The sequence below is a fragment of the Elephantulus edwardii genome, unplaced genomic scaffold, assembly GCF_000299155.1.
Source record: "Elephantulus edwardii isolate Elephantulus edwardi_28Jun2011 unplaced genomic scaffold, EleEdw1.0 scaffold00093, whole genome shotgun sequence".
NCBI lineage: Eukaryota > Metazoa > Chordata > Mammalia > Macroscelidea > Macroscelididae > Elephantulus > Elephantulus edwardii.
The window spans coordinates 2655353-2669344 of NW_006399843.1; the positions used below are offsets into that span (position 1 = coordinate 2655353).

A 13992-nucleotide genomic window follows, 5' to 3' on the forward strand; every position below is an offset into this window, starting at 1 on the left:
GCACCTTAGTCTCCAAAGAGTTACCATTGCTCTTCAGCACTTTGGAGAGGTCCCTAACAGCAGACTATCCCATGGCAATGCGCCTTTTAATTTCCTGGCTGCTGGTGCCAAGACTGTTGACTATGGTCAGTATGAGTCACAGGTAACTCAACGGCATGTAACAATAACAACAACAACAACACCATGGTGTGTTACATTAATTGATCTTAGAATATTAAACCAATTTTGCATTAATGGAATAAAATCTATTGGTTGTAGCATACGATTGTCTTTATATATTGCTGAATTCAGAATCTGACTTTTAAAGATATCTCTACCTGGGAAGAAATGCAGAAAGCACTCAAGTGCAATGATTTTTAAATACAATGTACTTGGTATTCAGAAAAACTATAAAATACAAATATCAGAATCTTCCATAACCAGGACCAACAATCCAAAATATTAAAAACAATTAAGTCTACAGGGTATCGCCTAAATTCCAAGTAACAATGTAGACTGTCCCTTCAAACTATTCAAGTTGGAGAGGTACTGCTCAATGGTAGAGCATTTGTCTCCAAAATACGCAAGTTTTAAACAATATTTTACAAATAATTTATTCACTAGGATAAGGCGAGCCAATTTACTTTTAGTAAAAGTGCTCTTCTATCAACACTATATTCAACACTACAGTTATCGGTTCAGAAATTTCCCGAAGCCTTCTAAAACACAATAAAGAAAAGTTCAAGCAAGGAAAAAAATTCAAGCCATAGTCAATTCTATTGTTTACAGTGGCAGTATACACAAGTTCAAATTGTCTTGTAAGTGACGCTGCTTACAGTCTTCAAGTTTTGCAACCACTGTCATCCTCCATCATGCTTTTCTGCATTGTTCCCTCCCCATTCACATAAACTCACAGTCAGCTAAGATTTTTTTAATGTTGTCTTTGAGTCATCATTGTCAGTTTGGTCTCAGACAGAACACAATATTAAAGAAGGACATTCTTAAGGGAGCTCTGGTGGCCTAGTGGCAAGAAGCTGCACCGCAATCCCAGATGTGCCTGGTTCGAATGCACCAGATGCTCTGCTGGAGAAGGAGGGACAATCTCCTCCTGTACCAGTCAGATCTGATTTGATGGTACAATGCACAAAAAATAATAAAATTTAAAAAAAAAATAGAAGAAGGACATTCTTTATTAGCACACTACAGTCTCAGACAGAACACAATGTTAGATTCTTTATTCGTGCGCTATGGACTTTTACTCTCTACTCCTTTGTGGTCTACAGTGAATATTATAGATTTATCATTAGTTTCCGGCCTCTCTTTCAAAATGAGTTTGTAATAGTCTGCGTCTTTTTCACAAGCGAGAAAGTATTCTTGGTACAATGAAGATTCAAATTTTGCTTTATGGTGTCCCACAATATTTTTCATAAAGAATATGATGTCACTTTTATCATCATTGATAGCATCAGGAGGACTGATTTCCTATAAAGAAACAGAATATTACTTTTAAAAGACATTGGAAACATTTGAATATATATAGTTTATTTTGAAGTATCATACAGAATTAAGGTTTTTTCCTTCACTAGAGTTAAGGGGTGGGGGGAAAGAAATCTCTGAATAAAGGTATACTTATCTCTCCTTCTTTATCCTCCCTACTATCTTACCATAATGAAAAGCACATTCAGGGTCAGGTCTCTAGCTTTATTCCAGTTTACCCATCAGATAGATTTCTTTTCCTTTCTTACAAAACCGAGTCCACATCTGTCCAAGATGAAGTGGATAATATCTTTGGGCTAATGCCAGTTTTGGTCTTTTCTAAAACTGCTGAAATTTAAAGACATTGGTATTTTTCACTAAAAGGCCTAAAGTAGCCTAGTTTCTGAGCCAATCGTGAAAGCAGCAGAAGTACCACCTCCTTCCTTCATCAAGACCTGGATCTGAAACTTACTATAAATAGACCCCATACTTATTCTAGGGCCAGGTCCCGGATAGCCGTAACGGCTCTTCAGCAGCTCTTGACTCTGTCTCCACCAAGCATTTCAATTATAAGATGTTACTGTTAAATAATATAGACTTGAACCTGACATGTGACCCACCATGGCAGTAGAACTGCCCTATAGGATTTCCTAGGTGGTAATCTTTAGGGGAACAGATTTCCAGGTCTTTTCTCCTGAGCAGTTGCTGATGGGTTTGAACTGCTGAACTCTCATTAACAGCTGATCACTGAACCATTGTGCTACTTGGGCTCCTCTTGAGTATTTCAGAAGTATTACATCACTGTCCTTCATGTAGGCAGGACAGTACTCTCAAGTGAAAGGTCAACTGCTAATCTCTATGTCTGTTAGCCACACAGGACTCTATAATTTGGTTGATTACCTGACTGCCAGTATGGCCTACACTTTTCCTTCACGTGGAATTTTCAGAATGGGTTAGAAAATATGTGGACTATTCAATGGTCTCTCAAGTTAATCTTGGTACTAACAGAAGTTTTGACTTCATTTTGATCCGATGGTGGCAGATTCCCAGGATTCTGTCACTGATGGAACTAAAGTAGCATTCCAGAACCCTTCCAAAATGCCTAGCAGAATCTAAGGTATGCGCCAAACATTATTAATTGATGAAAAAATGTATAATAAAACCTCTTGATTCTTTACCAGTAAGTGTGCATCCTGAACTGATGATATTGTTTTTGTTTCTGTTGTTGTGTACTGTAAAGTCAGAATCAACTCATAGCTGACCCTCCAGTGCATTTTCAGAGGCAGTTAATCACATGGGAGGAGACTGCCCATCCTTCTCCCATGGAGGGGATGGTGGTCTTGAACCTCATGCCTTCAAGATTGCAGTGAAGCTTCTTGCCACTAGACCACCAGAGATGTCTGATCTGATGATAGCATGAACGAATTTCTCCATTGGAGTAAATTTTCTCAGCTATCCATCATATAACAGATGTAAAGAAGAGATCCTATGCTGAGGAAACCAATCTGGGACTAAACTGAAATTTAATGTATAAGTGAAAAATAATCCTTAGCTAACATTCCAGAAACACGTCAGTAGAAGATGACCCTGTTGATTCAGATCTAGCAAGGAAAGTTATAGTTGGAAGTGAAGATGGATGTAGGCAGGATGAGTAATCTAACCGTTGTCTAATACCGTATTTCACAACAGAGGCAAGGAAGCCCTGAGGTATCAGATTTTCGTGGTTTTTGTATGGATCATTTAGAGTCAATATAGTAAAAGTACACAACATATTATTGATAATGAAAAAAATAATCGATGATTCCAAATAATCCTTTAGACTTTAGGACACTTCGGCATGGGAAGGTAAAACATGAATGCTCCAAGAGGTTAAGGGGCTCTTTAGATCAGGAAACGTGAACTTAACTTCAGGAATCTGAACTTAAGAGATGGTTAAGCTCAGCCCTCCATATGTTTTTTCATCCTCTCCCAAGTGCATTAGAAGATCCGAGAGAATAGTGGCAAAGCCCAGACAGCAACCTCTTGCAGCAAATCCTTTTCAAAGTTGTAAAAGTTCCTGACCAGAGAAAAACAGGAATAGTCCTAAGGATGAGGACATTGCAATTACTAACCAGCACAGATTCCACTACTTGACCATCAGTTTGACAACATTGGGAGTGACAAATTGAAGAGGAAGGTGTCTTATTAATGAGCAGAAAGAATATTTCAAGATCTGTTCTAAAGATCAAGGTGTCAGAGACAGGGTAATATCCATATGTATACAAAGGAAATTTGTTAATATGACTATTCAAAATTTAAGTACCAGACCCTAAAGCAGAAGATGAAGATATTGAGGATTTCTTTCAACTTCTGCAGTCTGAAACTGACCCACCATGAAATAAAAATGCATTAATAATAACCCGTGATTGGAATGGAAAAGTTGGAAACAAAGTAGGATCAGTGGCTGGAAAATATGGCTTTGGAGAGAAAAAAATGGTACTGATAGAATGCTGCATGATCAAAGTCCTATTTATTGCAAATACCTTTTTCCAAAAATCATTAAGGACACCTTACAATCTTGAGTATATCTTACTTGGATTTAGAGACCATTATTAAGAATAGGTTTGATGCACTGAACACAAATGACATAAAAGACATCATATATGAGAGAGCAAAAGTTCATTAAAAACACAGGAAAGCGAGAAAACCAAAACGAGTTTCAGAACAGACTCTGAAACTGGCTTTAGAATATAGAGAAGCAATTAGAAGAAATAATGAAGTAAGAGAGCTTACAAAAAAGAAGAATTTAAAAGAAAATTTCAAGGGACCTCTGGTCTAGTGGCAAGAAGCTGCACTGCAATCCCAGAGGTATATGGTTTGAATCCATCGGATCCTCTGCTGGAGAAGGAGGGACAATCTCCTCCTGCACCAGTCAGATCTGATTTGATAGTACACACGTACAAAATAATAAAATGAAGGGGGAAAAAAGTAACTAATTTTTTATTTTTAAAAGAAGATTTCAAAGGGAGTTTCAGAAAGATCAAGTGAGTGTTACGGAGAAGGACACCATGCTTGGTGAAGCTGAGGGTCGGTTAAGAAGAGGAAGACCTTTAACAGGATGGACTGGCACAGTGGTTGCATCAGTGCAGAAACAACTATGAGGATGGAGCAGGACCAAACAGTGTTGTGTTCTAGTTCACAGAAGGTCCCTAGGCATCAGAACCAGCATGATGGGATCTAACAAAGGACAACAGTCTACATCTATAACTGCCACTGATGTTCTTATTAAAGGGAAGCAAGAGAACAAAGACCAAGCGCTAACTCTAGTCCTGGCCTCCTCCTCCTTTTCCTCCTCTCTTCTTCCCTCTTTCTCGTCTTTCTTCCCTCTGTCTTCATCCCTTCCTCCAATCAATATTTGCTAAGTTTCTAACAGAAATTGTGAAGACAATTTAGTTTAGGTGTTACTTGCTCTTCCAAAGCCTTTTCTTCTATTTTAAACACATTATTGAGTTTATGTCTTTGATGATTTTATGTACTTTTTTCTTAAAATAAAAACCAAGAAACAAAACCTAGCTCTTGTGACGTAGTACATGGTGTGCTGTGCCACTAATCAAAGGCTGCTTGTTTGTGGTGGTATGAATCGAGCAGTGGCTCCAAAGGAGATAAGGAGAAGGCTGACACTTGCTCTAAAACTTGATGGAGGGTTGCTATGTGTTGGAACCAACTTGATGACATTGAATTATTGAGTTGTTTTTCTACAGAAAGACTAACCAGTTTGGTTCATGTGCCACAAGACTTAGATTTTCTCCCAGTTCCTTCCATGTGCCAAACATAATTTACATTTTTATTAATTCTCCCTCATTTCTCTCAACAAGTATTGACTTGGAGGTCAGGCTTATATTCCAGTTCCAAATCTGTGTCTGCAGTTGAATAAATTTTTCTCCATGTCACATGGCCTGACTACCCATCTCTTCCTTTCCTTCTCATTCTGATGCTCAGTAACAACATGCTTAACTCTCTCCATCGCAGTTCTCTAATGCCTCTAATTATCTAAATGAGAATCAAGCTAGGTGCCTATCAGGCCATAAGACTGAGGGCTCTGTTGTCATCTGAAGGCAGTAGCAGTGTGTTTTGAAAAGGAAGGATGGCTAAGGGATTTGTCCGGAGGTTGTATCTATTGTATACACACTATTCTCACATTCATTGTATTGTACAGTGCCTTTTTCCTCTCTCTTATTGCCACAAAGATTATCACTAACATTTCTTCATTGAGATCTGATGATTGTGAGAAAAGTTCTTTACTGGCTCATCTCCACTCAGAAAAGTCTTCCTGATAGGGATTTATTAAAAATAAATAAACTCTAAGTGGAAGGAAGTGGCAAAGACTTAGGCTAAGAAACGGAAGCAAACAATTAGAGGTAAAAATATTATCATCATAATTTACCAAGTGGATGATATAAAGAAAAATTGATCATATATCATATGACAAGATCTTGTTTTATTTCGGTGCAACAGAAATGACTCTGGAAATAATATACTATACTATTCTTAAATAGCACGTGGTCTCTGGATTCTTGGGGAGAGGCAGGTATGGAAGGCTCTGGGCGCTTGTGGCTTTCTCTGTGCCCCAAGTGTGGGTCGGCAGAGCGGACATGCCTGAAGAACTGGGAGGTCTCTGGGCCAGAGTGTTGGCCAGCATTTGGGCATCTGGAAACCCTATGAACCTGGAGAAAGGATGAAAGTTGTGCACGCAAGTGTCAAGGACTTTCATTCATAGGGTCGCTATGAGTCGCCTACAACTCAATGGCACTTAACAACACAGAGAGAGACCAGTTGGCCTAGTGGACTGAAAGCAATGCTACCAAGCCAAAGGTGGGTGACTCTAATCTGAGGCTCTATGGCCTGTTTTTCATCGATTTTGTTCAAACAGTCTTCTAGGTCTTATAGCCCTGGAGTGTCCACTTGCTGTACAGAGGTAACCTGTGGTCACTGTGAAGCTGAACACTGTGACACTGATGTGTCAAATGTGATAATGGTTACCCACGCTGGACAGTGTTTGGTGGTGCTCTCCAGCTGAACAAACTTGGAAGCATGAGTGGCATCCACTTCCGTAAATAGCTTGCCTCTGGAAACCCTATGAACCTAGAGCAAGGATGAAAGTCACACACGCGAGCGTCCAGGTCTTTTGTTCATAGGGTTGTTATAAATCACCTATGTCTTGACGACACTTAACAACAACATTCTTAAATAACGACACTATGAACGAAAGACCTGGACACTTGTATAACTTTCTTCCTTTCTTCAGATTCATAGGGTTTTCGGAGGCAAGCTATTTCGGAAGTGGATGTCACTCCTGCTTCCAAACTTGTTTTAATCGGGAACCTCCACCAAACACTGTCCACCACTGGTAACCATTATCACATCTGACACATCAGTGTTCACAGTATTCAGTTTCACAGCAACCACAAGTTACCTCTGTACAGCAAGTGGATAAACCAGGGCTATATGACCGAGAAGAATGTTTCACCAAAAAAGGCCTGAGTGCCACAGATTAAAATATATATTTTATATTTTTATTTTTATGCTAATTAGAATATCAGGATTGTGAAACTTGTGTTGTTGCCTTTCTCTCTGACAGGCCCAGATGTAGTACCATGAGGTTAAGGAACTTGACAATTTTAATAATTATCTATTTTAAAATTCTTTGCTTCTTGCTATTTCTGGTCAAGTCTACAAATACCATTGAAAATGAATAGAGGCTCAGTCTTACCTTAAAGTTAATAGTTTTGTTTTCACAGGAAAGTGTAGAAATTCTTCCTGCACAGTTCACAGAGATGGCTACCGACCTACCTCTTGATTTATCATCTCCGTACGATTTTATTATAAATAAGATCTGGGATGCATTATCTGAAATAAATATTAACAAATGAGAACACTAGGCAGAAGAAACTTTGCAAATTAGCATTTATGGAAATTACTTAAAGGATAGTTGTAATAAACCTGTTACCAATCCTGCACTCTGAGATTTGACCAGTCAGGAGGAAACTGGCCAGACTTTCCTTGAAACATATTTAAGTGTATATTACAACATACACACAACAGCTTTTTGAGTATTTTAATGGTATTCTGAATTCTGAAAGATTGTGTTTATTTTGTGTGTGCGCATGAATATGGTAAAGATGCATTTGTCAATTTAATAATTTTTACATGAATAATTCTGGGACACTGATTATATTAATCATATTGTGCTGCCATTATCACCAACCTGCTTAAAATTATTTCACCACCATTAATAGAAACTCAGTGCCCTTTGAGCAGTGAATACTCCCTCCCTCTCCCTGCCACCTATGATAACTACGAATAAACTCTGCTCTCTACACCTGTCAGTGGAGTCATACAATATTTATAGTTTTATAAAAGTAGAGTTATTTGTCTTTCTGTGACTTGTTTTCAATGTTAATAAGAATATTATAATTATATTTTATTAAGGAAAAATTACTTTTTTCTAACACATACTGTTTGACCTGGGCCTGAAAATGCAGGTATCTGAAATATATATGCATGTTTATAGGCAAGCAGAGAAACATTCGTTTTCTAAGTCACTTCAAAGTTCAGGAGGAAGACAGACACATTTTAAATCTTTGTGTGCGTATTTCTAAATGTTGAGCTTTTAAAAATGCTATTGAGCATATTCAGGTATAACCAATGGGAATTAAGGAGTATCAAGCTAGTGTATGTACAGTTAGTACAATTACAGTGAGGGACTTGGTGATTCAAACATAACCTTAGAGTGGCCTGATCCCCCCAACAAAGCACTTAATTTCTCACTTTTCACACCAACTAAAAAGATAAAGTTTCTTAAAAGTATAATTATTCCTGCTCCTGACACTTTCATGTAAGGGCTAAGTCTACTAGGGAAAGGCATAAAAAAACACAAATGGGAAGAAGTAACTTGTCATTTTTAGGGCTGCAAATATTAAAATACCTCTACAGTCAGAATCAGGCATGTCTTCAAACACAGCTCTTTTTCCTTGGTCTATGAAGAGAACTTGGTCATCTATGTTTCGTATGATTGCGTAACTCCTTGGTTCAATCCCCTGGAAGTGATCTGATTCCAGGTTTCCTGCAATATACATCAAATGTCATTGTTGTTATTATCTGCTGTCAAGTCACCTGCAATCTATAGTGAGCCTATGTACTGCAGCTCTGAACCCTTCCCTATCCTGAGCCAGTCTCACTAAATCTTACACACCAACCTTTATTACCCCAGTTACTGTATCAATCCGTCTCATCCGGGGTCTCTTTCTCCTGTGCTGTCTGTTCACCCTTCCGAGCACGATGTCCTTCTCCAAGTACTAGTCTCTCCTGACCACATGCCCAAAGTATGTGAGACAGAACTTCAAAATGCTAGCCTCCAAGGAGAAAACTGGTTTCACCCTCTTCAAGACAAACCTATTTGTTTTGTTGGCAGTCCATGGTATGTTCAAGACTTTTCTCCATCATCACAACTCAAAGGCATCAATTCTTCCTCTATCATCCTTAGCCATTGTCCAGCATTCTGAAGCATAACAAGCAATTGCAAAGACCATGGCCTGGAGTAGGCACACCTCAGTCTCTAGGCTGACATTGTTGCTTTTCAGCACTCTAGAGAGGTCTCTGACAGCAGATTTTCCCAGCGCAATTCATCTTTTGATTTCCTGAATGCTGGTGTTAAGAGTGTTGATTATGGATCTGAGCAAGCTGTAATTGCTAAAAACCTCAATCTCTTCTCCATCTAATACGGTCCTGCCCATTGGCCCAGTGGTGAAAATCTTTGTCTTCTTGATGTTGAGCTTCAATCCATACAGAAGACTACAGTCCTTGACCTTTGCAGCAAGCACTTCGGATCTTCAGTTTTTGCAAACAAGGTTGTGTCATTTGCGTAACATAGGTTGCTGATGAGTCTTCCTCCAATCTTGATGGCACACTCCTTCTCATAAAGCCTTACTTCCCAAATGATTTGTTCTGCATACAGATTGAAAAGGTATGGGGACAGGATGCATCCCCAATGCACTCTTCATGATTTTGAATCATGCAGTGTTTCCTTGCTCGGTTCTGAGGACTGCTTCCTGGTCCAGGTATAGGTTTAGCATAAGCACAATCAAGTGTTCTGGGATTCCCATTTTCTTCAAGGTTAGCCACAATTTGTTGTAATCCACATAGTCGAGCTCCTTTGCATAGTCAAGGAAACCAGATAGACTTTCTTCTTCTTCGTGTGTGTGTGTGTGTGTGTGTGTGTGTACCATCAAATCTGATCTGACTGGTCCAGGAGGAGATTGCCCCTCCTTCTCCAGCAGAGCATCTGGTGGAGTTGAACCGTGCACCTCTGGGATAGATAGACTTTCTTTTGGTACTCTTTACTTTCTGCCAAGATCCATGTGACATTGTCAATAATGTCCCTATTGCCAAGACCTCTTCGAAACCTAGCTTGTAGTTCTGGCAGTTCTCTGTCAATGTACTGTTTCAGTCGTTTCTGGATAATCTTCAGCAGGATTTTGCTAGTGTGTGGTATTAGTGATGTTGTTCAGTAACTTCCACTGGAATTAGGAAAATTAAATTTTTAAACACAACTGCTAAACAAGTATACTATGTACTTCAGCTTTCAAAAAAGTACTAACTGCACTCTACTGTTTCTGTGATGAAATTGGCTGTAGTTTTAAACTACTTCCAAGGGCACAGTCTGCTTCATCACTCACAACTACTCCACCTCTGAAACCTTACATTCAAACACTCAACCTTCCAATCATAATCTTGTATCCTTTTAATTTTATCACACTCTTACTTACGATACACGTTCTTCCATCTCATTGTCCTTTAGTTTCCTCCCTAACTGTCTCTCCCTGCTTTTTTCCCTGTCTCTGTGTAGTCTGGCTTCCATGACTAACCCTTTAATCTATCTTTTTGCCAATATTTTAAATCCATAACTTATTTGCCTTTCTATTACAAAACTCCAAATGCTGAGAAACAGTATACTCACTGCAAACAAATCAACTGGGCCTTCGATACTTCTTAGTTGTCCAGTTCAGCACTTTCTTCCAGAGCTCTTAGCTCCAGTTTCAAACCTTCTCCTTCCTCAGATCCTATGCTTTCATCATCACTTTGCCTTCACTTTCAGCAAATAACCACCTGCTATTCCAATCCCAAACATAACTTCTAGCATCCCGAGTTATTTCCTCGATCCTTTTCATGTCAGGGAAAAATGTGAAAAGGATGTCCTTCCTGGTATATAGGACTAACTGCATGTGTGCTATTCCTGTATCCTCTACTGGGACTTTATTTACCCATCATTCCTTCTCTTCCCTTAACTCAACAATTCTACTTCCTGGATCTTATCCATCAGGAACAGTCAGACAAATATATATCTGTAAAAAAATGTTCATGGGCACACTCAATATTAAAAAACAAACAGGAAACTAGGGAGTTCTGGTGGCCTAGTGGCAAGAAACTGCACTGCAATCCCAGAGGCATGAAGTTCGAATCCACCAGATGCTCTGCTGGAGAAAGAGGGGCAATCTCCTCCAGTACCAGTCAGATCCAATTTGAGGGTACACACACACAAAAGAATTAAAAACAAACAAACAAACAAACAAACAAACAGGAAACCAATGAAATATTTGTCAATTGAGAATACAATAAATCCACTTCTTTATGTGCTTACTATAGCAGTGGGCTCAAGTATATCAGAGATTGTGAGGATGGTACAGGATAGAACAGGGTTCTGATCTGTTGTTCATAGGAACGCTATGAGTCTAGTAGACTTGATGGCACTGGGGCCACTACAAAGTTACTATAATTGTCATTATTCATTGTCAGGGAAACAGGTCCACATATATCACTAACTGGGAAAAAACGTATCACAAAACTCATTGCTGTAAAGTTGGGGCTGACGTATAATGGACCTTTCAGCAGCTTTCCTGAGGCTGTAACTTGTATGGGAAGAGACTGCCCATCTTTCTCCTTCAGAGCAGACTGTGGAGTCGACTTGCCAGGGAGGCACCGCCTCTGAGTTAGCAACACAACTCCCCAGGGACTACTTTACCAGAGCTCAGGACAAAGCTTTAGGCAGAGTCTGTTGTGGCTAAGTGCTCAAAGTCAAGTACAACTCATAGCATGGAAATTAGGTAGAAAACAATCATTTTTAATAAAAATATAAGCATTTATGTGTATAAAGGTATGTACTGCAAGACATGTAACATCAAAATGATTGATTGCATTGGTTATTTTTGGGTGATTTTAATTTTATCTGTTATTGCCTTTCATCATCTGAGTTATTGATAATAAACACCCATATTTTTATAATAAAGAAACATAAAATTTCTCATTTTGAAATATAAACCCCTGTCATCAACCCTTTTCCTCTGTAGCTATAGCTTTGTTTCTTTTCTTTCTTTCCATTTCCCCCTTTCTTTCTTTTTAATGGCTAACTTTTGGGCAGAACTGTCTATAGCATTTCTTACTTTCCATTCACTGCTCTTTGCCTCTGTCTGCATTCTCTATCAATTGCTTTTACCAATAACACTAACTGCCTTATTCCTAAAATCTAATAGATGCTTCCTGGTCCTTGATTTTTAAGGGTGAAAATTCAATTGTCCACTGCCTCCATATGTTGGTAGAGGTTCTTAATTTTATCACTTAGGTTCTCTGTCATTCTAAGCTTGTTGAGGCCACATTTTTTGAGGGAAGATTAGCTTCCCTACAACTTGGTACTATGTGGATAGCTCCTCCTATGTGAGAATGGTATCTGTAGAATCTTGGTCATGTATCTGTAGAATCTTGGTCAGATAGCTAAAGATTTTGCAAAAAAAATTATACTTTACCATCATCTTCAGCTGAAGGGAGAAAAGAGAGAAAAAATATATTAAATTCTATATCTCAATTCAGAATCTTCTCTTCACTCTACTTTAAAAAACCCCAACAAACACTCTTTACCACCATCGCCCATTCTTTAAGCCCTCCCGTACTTGTGAAGGTCTTTTCTGACCTCCATCAGAAATATAATCATATCCCAATAAAATAGACCACGTTAGACATAGTGTTTCCTAAGAAAAGTCATATAAAGCCTCAAATCTAGTTTATAATTTAAATTTGTAGCTTAGAGGAAATTTAAAAGAGAGTACAGTTTATTTGTACACTTATTTCTTCAATGGAAAGTCACCTAAGGACTTACTATAAAGCATTTAGGTGGAAGAACTGCCTGTGAAAAGAAATCTTAAAGAATCCCATTTAAATTTATCAAATATCTTTACATAAGATATCCCAGTCACAGAACAATACTTAAAATATCTCCTATATAATATGTCAATATACTTTGGTTTCTAATAGCATCTTCTGAATGTACTCAGTTCTATATGATTTTCATGACACGTATCTGCAACTACTTTATGAGTTATGCTATTAACTGAAGGGCAAAATATTTTCTGGAACAAGATACCAGGACCTCAGACATATATTTTAGAAGCCCATTTGTTTCCCTGAGAAGAATGACATTAATATTACAATAGAAAGTTGGAGGAAAAATAAGTTGCTTCTCTTTGAAAAGTAAAAGAAAAATTCCTTCACTGATATACAATTCCCTGCCCTGTTCTTCCCTGCCCCAAGTACACGCCACTATGCAACCTTCATTCTGGACTCTTGTGATAACCATAATATCCTATCATATGTTGCTTTTAAACTGTTCTCTCCCTCATCTGTTTCAAGGCAGTACACATAATTTATCCAGTCTTACCCCAACCCTGATGTCAGTCCCATTCTACAACAGTGGTACTATGCAGTATTTGTCTTTTTGTGACTGAGATATTTCACTCAGCATAATGTCCTCCAGGGTCACCCATCTTGAATAATATTGCATGAGTTCCTTGTTTTTCAATACAGTTGCTTAATAGTTTAATTCACAACATTTTTTCCTGATTGAATTAATTTATCTAAAACTTGTATGTTGCCTATGCCTTTAGACTTACGTATAAAGTAAAGTGTATTGCCAATGAATTTCATTTCTACAAAGTTGATGTAATAGTCGTCTACTGGTTTGGCAGCCATCTTTATTCCTAAGGAAAGCAAAGAGTCATCTGTTAAGGGGAAGCCACTGTTTCTTTGTCATCTTATACACCTCCAGATTCAGAAGTCAGGGTATCAGCAATATGATAATGAACACTCTGGGCATTTAATAAATGTCAGCAGTCTTCAGTTTATGAACTAAATGTTCTTTCAGACCATCCCTTGTAATTCACCCAATATTTGGACATTCTAACATTGGTATAATGAAAGGGTAGATGTGTAGCCTACTATAGAAGTAAACTCTCAGTAGTCTTTTGTCGTTTTATGCCATCAAGTCAGAACTGATGCATAGCTGGCCCGCTAGTGGGTTTTCAGAAGCTGCAAATCACACAGGAGACTGCTTGCCTTTGGGTTGGCAGTGTAACTCCTTACACTGGCCTACCAAATCTCCTTACCAGTCATCTCTAGAAAGATAGAAATAGATTATCAATAGATATATAGCTGTAGTTGAGAATTCTAGACACA

At 38.4% G+C, this 13992-nt stretch overlaps 1 protein-coding gene across 1 annotated transcript; it reads right to left on the reverse strand.

Annotated features, from left to right (window-relative positions):
- Positions 1–1224: 1224 nt before the first annotated feature.
- Positions 1225–13509, reverse strand: IL18 (interleukin 18 (interferon-gamma-inducing factor)). Its single transcript, XM_006890865.1, has 5 exons — positions 13431–13509; positions 12291–12302; positions 8420–8557; positions 7205–7341; positions 1225–1461 (listed from the first exon to the last, which is right to left on the reverse strand). The coding sequence occupies exons 1-5, from the start codon at positions 13507–13509 to the stop codon at positions 1225–1227; spliced, it is 603 nt and encodes a 200-aa protein (XP_006890927.1).
- Between the last annotated feature and the right edge of the window lie 483 nt (positions 13510–13992).

What these genes read in the sequence shown, in the direction of transcription:
- IL18 (XM_006890865.1), bottom strand. Translation starts at nt 13,509, where the DNA reads ATGGCTGCCAAACCAGTAGACGACTATTACATCAACTTTGTAGAAATG. An exon ending in GCCTGATTCTGACTGTAGAG is followed by an intron (nt 7,342 to 8,419) that starts GTATTTTAATAT and finishes TATTTATTTCAG; the next exon opens with ATAATGCATCCCAGATCTTA. An exon ending in ACAAAACTATTAACTTTAAG is followed by an intron (nt 1,462 to 7,204) that starts GTAAGACTGAGC and finishes GTTTCTTTATAG; the next exon opens with GAAATCAGTCCTCCTGATGC.